The sequence below is a fragment of the Pongo abelii genome, chromosome 2, assembly GCF_028885655.2.
Source record: "Pongo abelii isolate AG06213 chromosome 2, NHGRI_mPonAbe1-v2.0_pri, whole genome shotgun sequence".
Classification (NCBI taxonomy): Eukaryota; Metazoa; Chordata; class Mammalia; order Primates; family Hominidae; genus Pongo; species Pongo abelii.
Window position 1 is genome coordinate 121,605,064 of NC_085928.1, and position 19,891 is coordinate 121,624,954.

Consider the following 19,891-nt stretch of genomic DNA (forward strand, 5'->3'; position numbering starts at 1 on the left):
AGCTGGAGGAGGAGAAGGCAAAAGATGTACATGGTGTGTGTTTAATAAAATGCCCTTTTATTTATTTATGTATTGCTTGTTTAAAATGTATTGAAACGTATTTTCATTATTCCGTTTGAAATATTTTCTTTTTTTTTTTTTTGAGATGGACTCTGTCACCTAGGCCGGAGTACAGTGGTGTGATCTCTGCTCACTGCAACCTCCGCCTCCCGGGCTCAAGCGATTCTCCTGCCTCAGCCTCCAGAGTAGCGGGGACTACAGGCACGCACCACCATTCCTGGCTAATTTTTTTTTAATTTTTATTGGAGACAGGGTTTCATCATGTTGGCCAGGCTGATCTCGGACTCCTGACCTCAAATGATCCACCCACCTTGGCCTCGATAAGTGCTAGGATTACAAGCGTGAGCCACCACAGCCAGCCTGTTAGAAATATTTTCTACTTTCCCATATGATTTCTTCTTTGAACCATAGATTATTAAAAAGTATGTTTTACTGGGCGTGGTGGCTCATGCCTGTAAATCCCAGCATTTGGGAGGCTGAGGTGGGTGGATCACCTGAGGCCAGGAGTTCAACACCAGCCTGGCCAACATGGCAGAACCCCATCTCTACTAAAAATACAAAAATTAGCCAGGCGTGGTGGTGGGTAACTGTAATCTCAGCTGCTTGGGAGACTGAGGTGGGAGAATCTCTCGAACCCGGAAGGCAGAGGCTGCAGTGAGCCAAGAGCGTGCCACTGCACTCCAGCCTGGGTGACAAAGCGAGACTCTGTCTCAAAAACAAAACAAAAACAAACAAACAAAAAAAGTATGCTGTTTAATTTCCACATATTTTGGGTTTGTAAAAATACCTTGTAATTATTAATTTGTAACTTAATTCCTCTATAAAACTTCTAAAATTTCTCTCTAGGGAGAGAAATCTCCATGATCTTGGGTTAGGCAAAGACTTCTTAGATTTGACACCTAAGGCATTATCCTTAAAGAACAAAAATTGATAAATTGGACTTTATCAGAATTAAAAATATTTGTTCTTCATAAAGCATTATTAGGAAAATGAGAATCCAAGCCACACACTGGGAGAAAAATAATTTTCAAATCATGTATCTAACAAAGGACTTATATCTAGAATATGTGAAGAATTCTTACAATTCAATAATAGACAAACAGCCCAGTCACAAAATGAGCAAAGAACTTGAATAGATGTTTTACCAAAGAAGGTATAAGATGGCTAAGTACATTTGCATTTGTATACCTTCTTTGGTAAAATGTCTATTATAAACTAAAATTAGTGGCTGATTAATGCTCGACATTATTAATCATTTGGGAAATGCAAGTCAAAACCAAAATGAAATACTACTTCACACTCACCAGGATGGCTAAATAGTAAGAGGGACAATAGGCAATGTTGGAAAGGACATGGGGGAAAGGGAATCTTCCCACATTGCTGGTAGAAAGATAAGAAGGTACATTTGGGAGCATAGTTTGGCAATTTCTTCAAGGGCTAAACATAAATTACCATAGAACCCAGCAATTCCGCTCCTAGGTATATACACAAGAGAAAGGAAAACATGTTCACATAAAAACTTACATGCAAGTGTTTATAGCAGTATTATAGTAACTGTAAGTTGGAATTAATTCAGATGTCTATCACCTGACAAGTGGAGAAAGCATGTATATCCATACGATTCCTCAGTAAAAAGGAACGGAGTACTGATAACATGCCACAACCCAAATGAATCGGAAAAATATTATGCTAAGTAAAAGAAGCCAAAACTAAAAGGCTACATATTGTATGACTCCATTTATATGAAATGTTCAGAAAAGGTGAATCCATAGAGACAGTAGGTTACTGGTTGCCTAGGGCTGAGGGTGAGAATGGAGAGTGACTGTTAAGTGGGCATGGGGTTTCTTTTGGAGCTGATGGACATGCTCTGAAACTAACTTGAATGATGGCTGCACAGTCTTCTTAAATATATTTAGACTTGTTTTATGGCCCAGCACAGGCATATATCTTGGTGAACATACCTTTGGAATTTTAGGCTTTAATATCCTCTCTCTGGCTGCATGTTTCTATGCACCAAACTCTCATGCCTACCAACCTTGCTCTTAAATCTTTTTTTTTATTTTTTTGAGACAGAGTCTTGCTCTTGTCACCCAGGCTGAAATGCAATGGCACAATCTCGGCTCACTGCAACCTCCGCCTCCTGGGTTCAAGTGATCCTCCTGCCTCAGCCTTTCGAGTAGCTGGGATTACAGGCACCTGCCACCACACTTGGCTGATTTTTGTGTTTTTAGTAGAGACGGGGTTTCACCGTGTTGGCCAGGCTGGTCTTGAACTCCTGACCTCATGGTCCGCCTGCCTCGGCCTCCCAAAGTGCTGGGATTACAGGCGTGAAACACTGCACCCGGCCTTAAATCTTATTAATGACCTGAAACATTCCACCATTAAGGCCGCAGTTCTTCCTCTACCAAGCCTAGGCCTTACCACAATCTTATTTATTTATTTATTTATTTTTTAAGATTGAGTTTCCTTCTTGTTGCCCAGGCTGGAGTACAGTGGCACAATCTTGGCTCACTACAACCTCCGCCTCCCAGGTTCAAGCGATTCTCCTGCCTCAGCCTCCCGAGTAGCTGGGATTACAGGCATGTACCACCACGCCTGGCTAATTTTGTATTTTTAGTAGAGACGGGGTTTCTCCATGTTGGTCAGGCCAGTCTCAAACTCCTGATGTCAGGTGATCTTCCCGCCTCGGCCTCCCAAAGTGCTGGGATTACAGGCGTGAGCCACTGCGCCCGGCCACCATGATCTTTTTTTAAGAGTCATCAGTCCACCTGCCCCTTGCCCCTTTGCCCTTCTACTCTGCCTCCTTCATTCCTCCTCCATGTAGAATGGATCCACTACTGGTGTCTCTGCTGGTTCACCAGTCACTGAGCACAGCTAAGGGACTTCTCAGCGCATTCATTGTGGCTACCATCCCCTCATTGCTGCCAGCCTCCAGAAGCCCTCAGGTTTGCCCAGCAGTCCTTGGTCTCTCTCTGCTCCTTTCCCCCACTGGCCTTTTCAACCTTCACCACCCTCCTTAAGCCACCTGACTCTCCACCCTCTCCACTGAAGACCTCATCCTTCTTGACTGCTATCAGGTGTAACTCCTTTGTTCCCTCAGCTTCCTGTCAGACTTATCTCTCTGCCTCCACCCTCATTTCCTGCCCAGTGGTATTTAGGAGGAAGTCTGAATTCTGAATCTCCTCCCCACCTTCTTCCTTCAGGGCAAGACCCTGTTCTCATATTTCCTCTACCTGCATTTTGTCAGCCTCTCCATCTTTCTGCCGAGTCCCATTTTTCAGCCAAAAAGTGGTAACTAGGAGCTCTAGGACCTAAACACAAAGCCCTCTCTGGATCTTCCCCCTTTAGCTAGCAAGCATGTTCTTGTTCCCTCGATCCCTCTTTTTCTCCCCTCCTAATGCAGTAGAGACCAGTGGAAAAGTGTGGGATGTGTTGGAGGTCAGAGAGAGGTTCATCTTGGCCAAGTCTTAAAGGTGTCACATGCAAGAGTTACTGACCCAGGTGTTCTGCTCAACACTTTATAGACACTATCTCCGTAGCCATCAAAAGAGGCACCTCTGGTACATGGATCCTTATCTGCAGTTTGCAGATGAGTAGCTGGAGGCTTAGAGAGCTAAGTAACTTGTACGAGGTACAGAAGTGCTCAGTGGCACGCGTACCTGAGCCCCAGGCGTGTCTTGAAGGCCCATGTGAAAAAGCAGGCGGCATTGAGAACCAGTGAGGAACTCCTACTCATTATCTAGGCTGGGGCTCTTTACTTATTTGGTCAGTCTGATGAATGCTCTGCATCTCCAGGCTTGAAAGTACATCTCCACACAGTATTTGTGAATGTGTCAAAGGGTCCAGACCCCCAAAAGCCCATCTAATTCATATGTCCACTCAAAAACTTGTACACAAGTGTTCATTGCACCATTATCCATAATTGCCAAAAGGTGGAAACAGCCCAAATGTCCATCAGCTGAGGAATGAATAAACGAAATGTAGTACATCCATACAATGGAATATGATTCAGCAATAAAAAGAAATGAAGTATTGATACATGTTACAACATGGAAGAATTTTGAAAACATTAGGCTATTGAAAGACGCCAGTCACAAAGGACTGTATGTTGCATGATTCCATTTACATGAAATGTCCAGAACAGGCAAATTCATGTAGACAGGAAGATCTGTGATTGCCTAGAGCAGGGAAAAGAGAGTTTTGGTTGGATGGGAAGAGAATGTTAAAGGGTACAGGGCTTCTTAATGGAGTGATGAAATGTTCTGTAATTGACTTTGGTAATGGTTGTGCAGCTCTGTAGTGTACTAAAGACTGCTGAACTGTATGGTATATGAATTCTATGTCAATAAAGTTCCACACACACAAGGCCCATCCAAGAAGTTTGTGGACTTTGGAGTGAATGCGTTTGAAGGTCCAAGGGTACATACACATCCTACCTAACACAGAACCAATGTGGTTTCTGTTTTCTGGTGCACAGTGGTCCCTGCTGCTGAGGACAGTCCCAGGCCAGCTCTGGGGCTTCTAAATGATCAACCACCTTAGAACAGGCAGATCTCACTCCCACACTGAGTGCTAAGCTCTGACATTTGAAAGAATGAGCACGTTAGCACATGGTTTGAATGCAGGGAGCTGGCAGTTGTGGTGTAGGGATGGACAAAATGATCCCTGAAGCCCCAGCTGTTTCTAAGGCTGTGCACTAACTCCCACATCCTTCATCAGGAGAGGCCCTTGTCAAAGGCCCTGGCACAGGACTCTATGCTCTTCCTATTCATTTTGCTGTAAAGAAACTACCTTAATTTAGAGAGCAAAGTCACTGATAAGGGCGATTCATAAGATTAAAAAATCACTTTTGTTTACACTGGCTTTACTTGAGTCGGATGTGGCTTTCTGGTTAATGCCAGATGTGAATGAATATCAACTGGGACTTCAGTAGAAAGGAGTCAGGCATGTTCTGCTTGACACAGGGCAACGCTTTGACCTCACTGAGTTCTTATCTGACTAGAAAGTCCATTAGATAGGAAGCGTTCTCCAGTGCTTTCCACGATGTGTCCTGTATGCCAGTGGTCCCCAACCTTGTTGATATCGGGACTAGTTTCGTGGAAGACACTTTTTCCATGGACTGTGTGGCAGGGGGTGGGGGAGTGGGAATGGTTTTGGGATGAAACTGTTCCACCTCAGATCATCAGGCATTAGTTAGATTCTCATAAGGAGTGCACAGCCTACATCCCTCGCGTGTGCAGTTCACAATAGGGTTCCTGCTCCTATGAGAATCTAATGCTGCTGCCGATCTGACAGGAGGTGGCGCTCAGGCAGTAATGCTCGCTCGCCTCTCACTGTGCGACCCGGTTCCTAACAGGCGGCGGACCAGTCTGTGGCCTGGGGTTTGGGGACCCCTGCTATATGCCAAACCTGAAATGTCATGTTCTGCCACTGCAGCAGTGCTTGTGCTATTTCTCTCTCTTTCAGCTGGGTGTGGATAAGTCTCCTGTCAATATCCTATGCAGCCTTCCAGCCTTTAACATTTTGTGGTAGGTTTAGGTGCATGACAGAGCATGGTAGTGAGTGGGATAGTGTCCATTTTTCCTTAACCAAAATTATGCTTTGAAGAGTCGAGAATCAAAATAGAATACTGATCAAAAGTAATTCTGTATTTTAAAGATGAATTATCCCACCTTCAAGATGTAAAATAATTATGAAATAAAACAATGTATAATAAACGGTTGAAAGAAATTCCTTCTTTTAACTATTTGTTGCATCTTGCTTTTGAAATTTCCTGTCTGACGCGATGGCTCACACCTGTAATCCTAGCCCTTTGGGAGACCGAGGTGGTAGGATCACTTGAGCTCAGGGGTTTGAGACCAGCCTAGGCAACTTAATAAGACCTCATCTCTACAAAAAAAATTTTTTAATTAGCTGGGCCTGGTGGCATGCACCTGTAGTCCCAGCTACTTGGTGGGAGATGGGAGGATTGCTTGAGCCCAGCAAATCAAGGCTGCACCGAGACATGATTATGCCAGAAAACAGTATGTAAAACTTTTAAAACCTTATCAATGTTAGTCACTTGGTCTCAATCCATTTGGAGAGATAGAGGTATAGACAGAGCCCAAGAGGATTATAAGAGTCTGTAAGAGATATGTAAACCATGCAGTTGGGCCTTGGAGGGGAGGAAATTATAAGTGCTTAAGATTTCTGGGAAAGGTCTGGTCTTCCTAGTGGGAAGGACATTTTGTGCAGAGGGATTGATATTTTTCAAGGGAATAGTATAGTAAGAAATATATTTGGTCTTTGTCCCTGGTTCCAGGGCCCTAAAACATTTGGAATTTTCTGAGTGGTAGGAGTGTCTTTTGTTATTTGTAACTAGCCTTTTTCAATCCCACCTGGGTTTATGCGAATGAGGTGACTTAGGATGGAGCCCCTAGATAACTACAGGATGGTTATAGGGGCATGATGGCACCTGCAGTCCCAGCTACTCGGTGAGAGGTAGGAGGATTGCTTCTTCTGACTTGCGTGCCCAAACTTCTCCTGGTTTTCTTCCCTCTCTTTGTTCCTTCTCAGGCTTCTCTCTCAGCTTCTATGTTGCAGTCCTCAGGACTTGGTCCTGGGCTCTCTTCTTACACTTTTGGGGATTGTCCTCACAGATGTGCTGGACATGCTTACATTTCCTTTTCCAGCTCATCTCTTACGAGGCTCTGGAGCCCACCTTTGGGGGTCTCATGGGCACTTCCAGCCTGATAGGTATAAAACAGAACTCTCTCCCTGTTACCCCTGAAAGCTACTCTTCTGCTGGAGAAGTGGTCCAGAGAGAAGGAACAGAGCTGGACTTGAGTGTGGCAGTAGGGAGGGAGGGCGGTCCAGCTTCAGAAAATAGTAATAGTACCAGCCACATCTGAGAGCTTACCATGTGCTGTCCATTGTACTGAGTGCTCACAGGTGTCTTCTCACCCAGCTGTTCTCAGCAATCCTGAGAAAGGCACAGACATGGCTGAGGAAGCCCCAATGGGATTTGGTGATTGATCAGTGAAAGTGGAACTGACTAAGTAGTGGATGGCTCTATTATTTTTAAATTGAGTTTTTAAACGTCACTCACTTTCCTGAAAAGTAGCATGCTTAGGCACCTTCTGACCATGGAGATGTGTATCAGTTAGCTTCTGCTGCATAACGAGCCACCCAAAACTTAGTGGATTAAAACGACAACAGTTTATTTAGTTCACGATTTTGAGTATTGGCAGACCAAGTGGTGGTTTTGCTGGTCTCAGCTGGGCATGACCACCTGGGTGTTAGCCATCTGTCAGCTGAGGCAACAGAGAAGATGAGACCATCTCTCTTTCATCATCCAGCAAGCTAGCCTAGGCTTGTTCACATGGCGACTGAGCATGGTTCAAAGAAAGAATGCAAATGCACAAGGCTCCTTAAGGCCAAAGTCAGGATTCACATGTCGCTTCTTCCATGTTGTTTGGCCAAAATATGTCACTAGACCAGCCAGATCCAAGGAATGGAGAAACATGTTCTACCCCCCCCCTTTTTTTTTTTTTTTTTTTGAAATGGAGTGTCACTCTGTTGCCCAAGCTGGAGTGCAGTGACACCATCTCAGCTCATTGCAACCTCCGCCTCCCAGGTTCAAGCGATTCTCCTGCCTCAGCCTCCTGAGTAGCTGGGATTACAGGCGCATGCCACCACACCTGGCTGATTTTTGTATTTTTAGTAGAGATGGGGTTTCACCATGTAGGCCAGGGTGGTCTGGAACTCCTGACCTCAGGTGATCCACCCACCTTGGCCTCCCAAAGTGCTGGGATTACAGGAGTGAGCCACCATGCCCAGACAGATTCTACTTCTTGATAGAGGGACCCACTAAGAATTGGGGCCATCTTTTCAATATCCCACAGGTCTTAACACTATTGGACCCTACTTTCATCCTAAATTTGCTATGCTTGTTAAACTTCTTTTTTGTCTAATTTGCAGTTATGCTTACCTCCTACAAGACCTACTATTTCCGTCTAATTCACTGTTTCCAGTTGCACAAGTCCCGTGAACTTTGAAACTAGACCATCAGACTTCTCTCAACAAATATTATGTTAATTTAGCAACAAAACTTGTTAGAACTTTTGTAAATGGGTAAATAGGCTAGAAGTGAAAGAAGGTCTTCAATTTTTAGGTTGTGAACTTTATAACAAATATGACATGAGGCAGTAGTCTTTGCTTATCAGTTCCTAGCTTGGTTCCAGATATGTGAGGTGGTTTGATGACTGTTGTTAGGTAAGCTATTATATTAAAAAGGTCTAGCAATGGTGGAACTGTTGGAAGTTGAGAAGGAAAAAGAATTTTTATTTGGGATTTGATGAGAAATGATTTATCTTTTATGCTATTATTTTGTGTATTTGATGGCTTCAGTTCTATTTGGACCTGTCCCAAAATATAGAGAAACCATAAAGTTATTTAACTTTATTACTTTAAGACTGAGGAGGAAGCAAAAAAGTATGATTTGCGTCAGCTGCAGAGCCTTTTGGGGTTCTGAAGGAAGGGGAGAATTAATCTTCTGTGTATTTCATTGAGATCTATTTAACCTCTTATTTCTAAGCAAGCCTTGTAAGAGGCTTTTACCTTTTTTTCTTTTCAATTCTCCTCTTTTTCTTCTCTTTCTCCCAGGGGAGCATCACAGTGATTCATGAGTTCAGTGTGTAAGAGCCTTTAACCTTGGGAACTGGACCTTTGTCTTTTCCATTTTAAGCCCTGCAAGTGTCTAAATGTTTTCTTTCAGAGTGTGACAAAGGCAGCATTCACCCTGAGCTTATTGTTGCTTTTAAAGGAGCTCCCAAAAATTTTTGGAAAATTTTAAACTACAACTTAAAACAGTAGTGAGACCAGGCACAGAGGCTCACACCTGTAATCCCAACATTTTGGGAGGTGAAAGCAGGAGGATCACTTGAGGCCAGGAGTTTGAGACAAGCCTAGGCAACATAGTGAGATTCTATGTCTATTTTTAAAAATGGTTTTTAAGTTAGCTGGCCATGATGGCTAACAACAACACGTGCATACCTCCCCCCGATAGTTTCACACCTATAGTCCCAGCTACTCGAGAGGCTGACACAGGAGGATTGCTTAAGCCCAAGAATTCGAGGCTGCAATGAACTATGATAGTGCGGCTGCAGTCTAGTCTGAATGACAGAGTGAGACCCTGCCTCAAAAGGAAGGAAGGAAGGAAGGAAGGATGGAAGGAAGGGAGGGAGGGAGGGAGGGAGGGAGACTTTTGTTTTAAATTCCATTTATCCAGATAGTTTAAAACAGACAGACAAACACATGTATCTGTCTGATCAACAAAAAAGTAGGTCAGGCATTTCCAGGAACCTCACATTTATGAAACTATTATTATTGCCTTGGTGATTACAGCAAAGGGTGGAGAGTCTGCCAGGGTCAAGCCGTGGTCAGAGAAAGTCACTTTGTCATGGAACTGTTTTAACTGAGACTGCCTTAGGAAGCCCCAGAAACCACTGCTTGGTCCCCATGGGGCTGACTTCATTAAGAGTGTATCTACTTTTAGATCATATTCAGCAACACGTGCATACCTCCCCACCAAAAATAATTGCAAAAGCGTAACTTTTTAAGAGAAATAAAAATCAATGTATATATTTTTAAATAGAATTTTTAAAGTTAAATTATATTAAAGTGTTTTTCATTGGTTCTAATCAAGGAGGGAAGGCAAATGTTTTTCTTTTAGTGAACAATATTCTTTAAAGCTCTTAAACTGGGAGCAGAGGAACGTGAAGAATTCTTTCAGAAGGGCTTCATGTCACCTCTTCAGCGAATCTTTTCTTGGCAGAATTATCAACAAGTAGCAGCAGCCATGAGTGCTACTAAGTGTATATTGAATATCACTCTCCTGCGTGCGGAGAATCTCGCCTCAAACAAAATGGACAAAGCCTTTCCCTTCTTACAGCCTGTGTTATAGCTGGAAATAGCTCATAAACTAGTCATCAAACAAAAGATATGAATTTCAAATCATGATAATAACTAGAAGAAAAAGAAAAAATTAAAGGATAGTGAGTGACTTGGAATGGAAAGCCCAGCATTAAGGAAGAGGATCGTGACCCTGCCTGAGTGATGAGAAGGCTTCAGGTTGAGGTGAGTAGTGTTTGCACATGGGGAAGAGCTGATGCCCAAGCAAAACTAACTGAAAGTAATTGGGGAGCTGTGTGTGGTGATACACATCTGAAGATCCAGCTTCTCGGGAAGCTGAGGCAGAAGGATCGCTTGAGGGCAGGAGTTTGAGGCTGTATTGTGCCTGTGAATAGCGACTGGAGTCCAACCTGGGCAATGTAGCAAGATGTGAGAGAGAGAGAGAGAGAGAAGAGAGAATAGAGAAGAGAGGAAGGAGGAGAAGAGAAGGAGAAGAGAAGTAGGAGAAGGAGAAGAGGAGAGGAGAAGAGAAGAGAGAGAGGAAGAAGAAGAAGAAGAAGAAAGAGAAGGAAAGAACGAAAAGTAGTGGAGAGTGGAGTAAGCAAGGGGGAGTGCGGCAGACACAAGGAGGAAAGGAGGAATGTATGGGCTGTGGACCACAGGAAGGAGGTTCGAAACAGTAATGTGTGAAAAGAATCCGATTTTCACTTTGGCAGCTATGCAGAGCCTAGATTCTAGAGTTAATAAAGTCAAGAGACTGTGAGGAGGCTGCAGCAGTCTAAGACAACATTGATTTATGACTTGCTCTGGAAGTCAGACTGTGAGGATAGAGAGAAATGGAAGGATGATGGTCTAATAATGAAGTCACTAGGATCTCACCATACCTTAGCTCTGTAGTCCAGTTCAGTAGCTTCTTGTATAATATTGTTGGGTTTTTTTCTGTTTGTTTTGTTGTTGTTTTTTTTTAACTGAGTCTTGCTGTATCATCCAGGCTGGAGTGCAGTGGCGCAATCTCAGCTCACTGCAACCTCCACCTTCCAGGTTCAAGCGATTCCCCTGCCTCAGCCTCCTGAGTAGCTGGGATTACAGGCACCCACCACCATGCCTGGCTTTTTAGTAGAGACAGGGTTTCACCATACTGGCCAGGCTGGTCTCGAACTCCTGACGCCAAGTGATTTGCCCACCTTCGCTTCCCAAAGTACTGGGATTATAGGCATGAGCCACCACACCTGGCCTTGTATAATATTCTTTACAAGAATGTTCATTTTTAAGCACATATGGTTAAGTTTAAATTAATTAAATGTGAAAATTCAATTCCTCCTTCACACTTTTTTTAAAAATAGCTACTCTTTATAGTATCACTAAAGTTGGACACATGCATATCCTATGACCCAGCAATTCCATTCCTAGCATTCCCCTCCTGTAAGAAACATGTGCATGGCCAGGCGAGGTGGCTCACGCCTGTAATCCCAGCACTTTGGGAGGCTGATGTGGGAGGATCACTTGAGACCAGAAGTTTGAGACCAGCCTGGACAACATGGCGAAACCTCATCTCTAAAAAAATACGAAAATTAGCCAGGCATGGTGGAGCATGCCCGCAGTCCCAGCTATGTGGGAGGCTAAGGTGGGAGGTTGACGCTACAGTGAGTCGTGATGGTGCCACTGCATTCTAGCCTGGGTGTCTGGAGTGAGATCTTGCCTCAGAAAGGAAAAAAAGAAAAAGAAAAAGGCCAGGCATGGTGGCTCACGCCTGTAATCCCAACACTTTGGGAGGCCGAGGTGGGTGGATCTCTTGAGGCCAGGAGTTGGAGACCAGCCTGGGCAACATGGCAAAACCCCATCTCTACCAAAAATACAAAAATTAGCTGGGCATGGTGGTACATGCCTGTATTCCCAGCTACTCAGGAGGCAGAGGAACAAGAAGCTCTTGAACTTGTGAGGTGGAGGCTGCAGCGAGCCAGGATTGCACCACTGCACGATAACCTCCCCAGAGCAATGGCTGCTGCTTCTCTCCACCCTCCCAATCTCAAGCAAGGGCCACTTCTGACCAATGCTAACCCAGAACCATCCAGGGAAGGGGATCCAGGGAAAACAATTCCCAGCTTACCTACCAGGTGCACAGTCCACCCGGCACGTGAGGGCCCGTCTCTTGGATGCTTATGAAATGGAACTTGAGGTTTGAGAAAGGACCAAACCTCCACTTTGTTCACCTCCTATTTGGTCAGGAGTTGGCTTGGCCTGTGTCCTCACCGTAGCATGAAGCCTGTGTGGTGCGTGCCATTCCTCGGGTGCTGCTTGTAATGCCCTCCCACTTCTCTGTCTTCCCCCTTGACCGCAAAAGTAAAGTGCTACTGTTCTCTAATACTGCAAAAACAAGGCACCGGCAGATTTTAAGCTGATAAAAACCTGGTAAAGCTGTCATTGTATATACCTTTTAGGATGGAATGAGATAACATATCCCAGGGTAAAAACAAGAGTGAAATAGTTCTGAGAACTGCAAAACTGTCGTCCTCTTTCTAAATGACTTAATCCAACAGACAGGTGGTTCTTAATCACAGACCCCCTTCTTTTGTAGACATGTGAACACCAACATCTTTTCACTTTAATCATGTAAGGAGTGCTACCACTTACAGGCCACACACTGTTCCTTCATCATCATTGTCCCCAATGACTGGTATGAAAAATTGAGTTGAGACCAGCCCAAGATCAGACAGGTAGTAAGTGGCAGGACACAGATATGAACCCAGGTAGGAAATTCAGAAGGATCTAAAGTAAAGGGGACACTTGGAGGCTGAAAAATACCCAAACTTAAGAAGACTGAGGAGCCCTGGAGTGAGCAGCAGAGTTGTGTTGCAGAACATGGTGAGGATTAGGGCTCAGCAGGTGTCAGCCATGGTTGGGCCTCCTCCAGGCTGTCTCCTAGGATATCTGGGCCATTGTAGGTCACAGTTTCTTTCCTGCCTCCCTCCCTTCTTCCATTCCTCTTTCCTCTTCCTTCTCCCTTTATGTTTTCCTTTCTTCTCCCAGATTTTCTCTTTCTTTTGCGTGTATGTGATCTCCCCTTCTTCACTTTCTTTCTTTGTAATAGAATGGTCCATCTATTCAGCCAGCTGTTGATCCTAGCCTCTGAGCTTTGAGCAAATCTTTTTTTTTTGAGACAGAGTCTTGCTCTGTCACTGCCCAGGCTAGAGTGCAGTGGCGCAATCTCAGCTCATTGCAACTTCTGCCTCCCTGGGTTCAAGTGATTCTCTTGCCTCAGCCTCCTGAGTAACTGGGATTACAGGCATGTGCCACCACACCTGGCTAATTTTTGTATTTTTAGTAAAGATGGGGGTTTCACCATGTTGGCCAGGCTGGTCTCGAACTCCTGACCTCAGGTGACCTGCCTGCCTTGGCCTCCCAAAGTGCTGGGATTACAGGCGTGAACCACTGCACTCAGCCCCTTTGAGCAAATTTTAGCACATACAGAGAGGTTGTGTAAATAGACCTAAACATGGTCCCTGTTTCTTAGGAGTTTATCCTCCACTTTCAGTTTTGTTATGGGAAGCAGCTTCCCCTACTAAAAAAATTGTTTATGCAGCCCATAGCATCACCTCTGCTCCTGAACCAAACATGGAGTCCACACCCTAACTCTGAGGGTTCCTGTAAGAGTCCTTAAAACATAGCAGTAATATAGACACCCAACTGGATAAACCTCTTCCTCTCCCTCACCCAAACCCCCTATCCCTCTTGAGGGGTTGTTTTGGGGACCACTCCTGGTACCTGTCTGACCTCAGGATGCAGGCCCTGGAGTCCTCTGTTCCCTGTGTTCACCAGGTGTACCAGCAGATAGTGAGGTCAAGTCCTGCCTCTGGGAAAGGAGAACAAAGAAGGAAAACATCTATTTAAGGAAGCAGTTCAGCAGTTGTCTTCTGTGTACAGAAAAGTCAGGGAGAGGCTGGTCTGTGGGTACAGGCAGCACCTGGGAACCAGGGTGAAATTCAGAAATTTCCACACTGTTCTCTGGTACCAACATCTGTGGCCACTGAAGCCCGTCAGAGGGACCAAACCTGTATTTTCCTGAAGCAGGAGTGGGTCTTTGGGGCAGGTTTTTGTTATCCCCCATCCACCTTCTTCCCACCTTGGCCAGTTATCCCAGCAAGAAGCTAAAACCAAGGCTGACATGGGCCTGGCTGTCAGCCTCGCCTTTCTGGGGGCATTTCTTTCCTCCATTGCTGCTGGCCTGCCCTGCATCAGGGCCCCCACCTTCCCCAGGGCTTTCGGTGCATCTGGGGTTGATGGTTTTCTGTCTCTCTCTCTCCAGGGCCAGGTCTGGATTAATGGCTTTAACCTTGGCCGCTATTGGCCAGCCCGGGGCCCTCAGTTGACCTTGTTTGTGCCCCAGCACATCCTGATGACCTCGGCCCCAAACACCATCACCATGCTGGAACTGGAGCGGGCACCCTGCAGCAGTGATGATCCAGAACTATGTGCTGTGACATTCGTGGACAGGCCAGTTATTGGCTCATCTGTGACCTACGATCATCCCTCCAAACCTGTTGAAAAAAGACTCATGCCCTCACCCCCCCAAAAAAACAAAGATTCATGGCTGGACCATGTATGATGATGAAAGCCTGTGTCTTTGAGGGATTCTACACAGATCCTCCCTGTCATGCCACATTTCACTGATTGGAATGTGGAACTGGAAAAGGAATTTAGGATGTACATTTTCACCCGAGGTCTCCCTGCATCCCTGCAGTGCCAAAGCCCCACCTTCAGGGACCACCTGGAATGTGTGAGGGGCTGACAGCACAGTAACGTGCATACATATCTGCAGGGCTGGAATGGAAGCTTTAAAGGTGGTAGTGATTTTTATTTTGGAAGAATCATGTTGCCTTTTCGTTAAATAAAATTTATACTCAAATGATGATATCACTGTTTTGAATGTGCAGGTATTAAATTATATGGTCTGACTTAAATCATAACTAGACTTGAGTGGGCTGAATAAACCACTTCACTAACTCGAAGTTCAAAAGGATGGAAAATAGTCTTGGTTTGATCTGTGGACTGCTGCTTTTCTGATCGTTATTTGACTTGCTTTTGGACTAGGTAACCTATAAATACAGCTCAAAACAATTATGCAAACAATCTAAATGATTAACAGTTGCACAGTGTACATAGTATGGTGTATCTATATAGAAGCATAGTATTTTAGCCACTAAGATGGTGAGAGATCTATACTTATATGCAAATTGTTTGATGCATGAAAAAACAGATTACCTTAAATTGGATCCCATTTTGTGTGTTTCAACTTAAGAACTTCACATATTCACACAGTACAGGCCTATACATATGTCAGTAGTCAGGCATGCACGTGCGTGTGTGCTGTGTATGTGCACAGCTAGGAAAGGACGTGGTGTTTCTGATATTCCTGTCCTGACATGGAACAGTAGCTCTCGTTTGTTGAGGATTTGTTCTACACCATGCACCGTTCTGAGTTTATGTTTAACTCACTTGCTCCTCACAAGAACACTGAGGAATATACTGTCATCTGCCGGTTTACCAGATCTCACAGATGTACGTGGCAAGACAGGGTTTGAGCCCAGGTAGTCTGGCTCTAGTGTCCGGGTACACATTGCGTACATAAATATTAATACATGCTTGTGTTGCATAAGAAAGGTTAGGAATAACTCAAAAATGTTCATATAATTATATCTGGATGGTAAGTATTTGAGAGATTGCTTGCTTTTTCTTATCTGTATTTTTAATTATATACCGAGAATATGTAATTTTTTTTTTTTTTTTTTGAGGCTGAGTCTTGCTTTGTTGCCCAGGCTGAAGTGCAATGGCATGATTGTAGCTCATTGCAGCCTTGAATTCCTGGTTTCAAGTGATCCTCCTGCCTTGACCTCCCAAAGTTCTGGGATTACAGTTATGAACCACTGCACCCAGCCCTGTAGTTTTGTTTTGTTTTGTTTTGTTTTTTAAGGAGGGAGAAAGGAAAGTTTTTTTTATGTCAATCTGTAATGTTTTCTTGATGGTATATTTTTCCCTCTGTCATAGGCACAAATAATAAATATCTGAGATTGAACAGTGAGTCTTTAAACACTGGTTGAGCCAGCTGCAGGTGGCATAGATGAGCTGAAACAAACACTGGAACTTAGTTAAGGACGTTTTTCCACAGTACCTTTTTCTAGATGTTCTGCACCATTTGATGTTCGGGCAGATCACAGGGCGAAGGAGGTGCTACACGGACCCATACCCTCGTTTCATTACTCCTCCGCTGCACAGTTACCAAAAACATAAAATGATACTCAAGAGCCATGGCCAAACAGTGATAAGCTTTGGAAAGAAATGTGAAATGGCTCCTTTAAAGCATATGTACATTGGTGAATTGCAGTTCCCCTGCCCTAGAGACAAGCAGAGAATCTCCAGAAGGCACGAGCAGTGGAGTGTGGTCGCCTCATCAGCGTGTACACTTGCCTTATATTTCACTCATTCAGTCTTCAGAACTACACTGTAAGGTCAAATAGCAATAAGTCCATTTTACAATTGAAAATATTTAAAACTTTGGCGAGAGGCAGAGTTGATTTCAAACCTGGCCTACCTCCCTCCAAAGCCAGAGAGTTTTGTCTTACCAATGTGAGGGAATTTGGATGGGTTTTCCCACCTACAGCACTCTGCCACCCTTTACCCAGGATGTTTTTGGAAAACAGAATCTTTTTTTTTTTTTTTTTTTTTTTGAAACAGAGTCTTGCTCTGTCACCCAGGCTGGAGTGCAGTGGCATGATCTTGGCTCACTGCAACCTTTGCCTCCTGGGTTCAAGCGATTCTCCTGCCTCAGCCTCCAGAGTAGCTGGGATTACAGGCGTGCATCACCGTGCCCAGCTAATTTTCGTATTTTTAGCAGAGACGGGGTTTTGCCGTGTTGGCCAGGCTGGTCTCAAACTCCTGACCTCAGGTTATCCACCCACCTGGGCCTCCCAAATCGCTGGGATTACAGGCATGAGCCGCTGCGCCTGGCCGGAAAACAGAATCTTAATACATAGAGAGTGCCACCTGGACTCTGGACTCCCCTCAACCCATCCAGCTGTATACTGCCTCTCATGGGCACACATTTTGCCTGCTACAATGTTCTTCCTAAAATAAGATGTGCCTTCAGTCATTCTTGATTTCTCTCAATAACCTTATTTCAGATCTGTCCATGAATTGATTGAAAATGTAACTCTCTCTATGGATGCTACCTTTGGAAAATAATAAGGGGAGTACTTTTATTACCTACTATCTAAACCTTTTATATTAAATTTATCTTTCAGCCACTGTGCCCAGCCTCACGATACACAGTCATTTGTGTCTGATCTCTCTCAGCATACTGTGAGGTTTGTTCCATGTTGTAGCATGTTCAGGAATGTGTTCCTGTGTGTTGCTGAATGACATTCCATTGTATGGATGTACCACATTTTGTTTATCCATTTGCCAGCTGATGGGCATTTGAATGGTTTCCAGTTTTGACTATTATGAAGAGTGCCGATATGAACATCCATATACAGTTATTTGTGTAGTCATCCGTTTTCATTTCCCTTGGATAGATGCCCATGAGTGGGATTGTTTAGTCATATAGTAATTTATATTGAACTGTTTAAGGAACTGTTAAACAATTTCAGAATATCTTTTTTGAAGACAGTGAATAATGAAGAAGAGGCAAAATTACCCTTAGACCTGTAATCCCAGCACTTTGGGAGGCCGAGGTGGGTGGATGGCTTGAGCCCAGGAATTCGAGACTAGGCTGGGTAATATGGCAAGACCTCATCTCTACTAAAAATACAAAAATTAGGCCAGGTGCGGTGACTCACACCTGCAATCCAAGCACTTTGGGCCGAGGCAGGTGGATCACCTGAGGTCAGGAGTTTGAGACCAGCCTGGCCAACATGGTGAAACCCCATATCTACTAAAAAATACAAAAATTAGCCGGGCATGGTGGCAGGCACCTGTAATCCCAGCTACTCAGGAGGCTGAGGCAGGAGAATCGCCTGAAAGTGGGAGGCGGAGGCTGCAGTGAGCTGAGATTGCACCACTGCACTCCAGCCCGGGCGACAAGAGTGAGACACCATCTCAAAAAAAAAAAAAAAAAATTAGCTGGATGTGGTGGTGCATGCCTGTAGTCCTAGCTACTCAAGAGGCTGAGGTAGGAGGATCACTTGAGCCCGGGAGGCAGAGGTTGCAGTGAGCTGAGATCACACCACTGCACTCTAGCCTGGGTGGCAGGGCCAGACCCTGTCTCAAAAAAGAAAGAATTACACTTAAAATTTGCAGATTTATCATCCCTCCTGTCCTCTCTCTCTTCCCTTCTCCACCTTACACTACCTACTTTCTTTATCTGTCATTGTCAGTCTGTTTATCTTTGTTTCTCAGCAAATCCAGTTTATTCAGAATGAAATTGTTTAGTGCTAATCCGAGGTGGGGTTTTTTTTCATTGTTTCCCCAAAAAGAAATATGTCTTCTGTCAAATGACACAAATAGGAAATGATCTCATGTGGTCTTTATTTCTCTCCTTTATGAAAAAGAAGTCATTTTCTGAAATCACCTTTTTAGTCAGTCTGAGGGATCCTGACTGGTCTGTGGTAGCACACACAGCCGGTGTGGACCATCAGCACATGGGCTGCAAGGAAAATCGCCCCGATGTCCAGACAGTGGGGCCAGGTGGTTTCTGGGTTTTGGCCTAGCCCCTGCTCTTGGTCTGACTGAGCAATACTTCCCCAGGTGTCCCTTGCCCTTCAGCCCACTGGCCCTGACATTTGTTAGAAGTGGATGCCCAGCAGCTTTCTGGTTGTCTGTGAATGCCCGGTGAAGATTCTGAACTGATTCCTCACCAGACAGTTGCTCTGTTTGCACCACAAGGGGCTTTCCCACATGTGAGCAGGCCTCCCACCAGCTTCATTCCTCCAAACTCCCAAACCAGCAGCACTGTCTCCTAAGATACAACAGGACAGGCTTTGAGGACAGAAACCCAGAGTCACATTCCTGCTCCATCACTTTCCATCAGCATGGTCTCGGGCAAGGGAATTGTGTAAGTCTAAATTTCTTATTCTCCTAAATGTGGTGCCCACCTTGTGGGGTTTTAAAATTAAATGAGGTCATCATAAAAGTACCTTGTATAGCATTTGCCATGTAGCAGCTGCTTACTAAATGCTAGTTTGAGTCTTTCCTATCATATTCCACCACAGAAGCAGGTAACTGATCATCTGGAAACCTGGGGGACAAGAGGGAAGAAATGACACCTAGGATGCTCCATCCTTTCCCTGCATCCCTTTGTGTTCAGTTCGACAACTTGTTCTCCTCCTGACCAGCCACTGTGCTTGGCTGAGGACACAAAGGTGAAGGAGACAGTCTAGTATAAAACACGACACAGACCAGACCCGAAGGGGAGGAAGAGGTCCTGTAGAAAAGGTGAAGGGGCATCATTCACCAAGCCTCTCCAGCTTTAACCAGAGACTGCTGGAGGGCAGCGTGAGCCTACGGAAAAGACTCGACATCCAGGGTTTGGACTTAAAGGCCCCAGTGTGGACTTCTTCAGTGCTCTGATTCCTTGAAGATTCTGTTGGCTTATTCTCAAAACGTAAGCAACTTTCCAGTGCCAACATATTGAATTCCTTGCCCACAGGGCATTTCTCATCATCATGTGTTGCAATGTGTGTTGTTGTCTGTTGCTGCATAATAAACCAGTAAGTCTGCTTAAGTGGCATGAAGCAACTATTTTGTTATGCACATGATTCTATGGATCAGGAATTTGGACAGCCCAGCAAGGATGGCTTGTCTTTGTTCTGTGACGCTGGGGCTTCTGCTGGGTACCAGAACCATCTGGCAATTCCTTCACTCACTTGCCTGGTATTTGGGCCGGGACAACTTAAAGTTTAAGGTCACTTAGGACAGTAAACAGAGCATCTACAAGTGGTCTTTCCAT

At 44.6% G+C, this 19,891-nt stretch overlaps 1 protein-coding gene across 5 annotated transcripts in view; it reads left to right on the plus strand.

Moving 5' to 3' along the window:
- The window catches only part of GLB1 (galactosidase beta 1), a 139,681-nt gene that overhangs the window by 88,947 nt on the left and 30,843 nt on the right, over window positions 1-19,891 (plus strand). For 2 of the 5 annotated variants that reach the window (XM_009239238.4, NM_001132823.1), the window contains 1 exon segment: window positions 14,255-14,854. The exons of 1 other annotated variant lie outside the window; for it this stretch is intronic. In XM_009239238.4, the coding sequence (XP_009237513.3) occupies window positions 14,255-14,554 (300 nt within the window). In that variant the 3' untranslated portion in view covers window positions 14,555-14,854. 5 annotated transcript variants of the gene reach the window in all.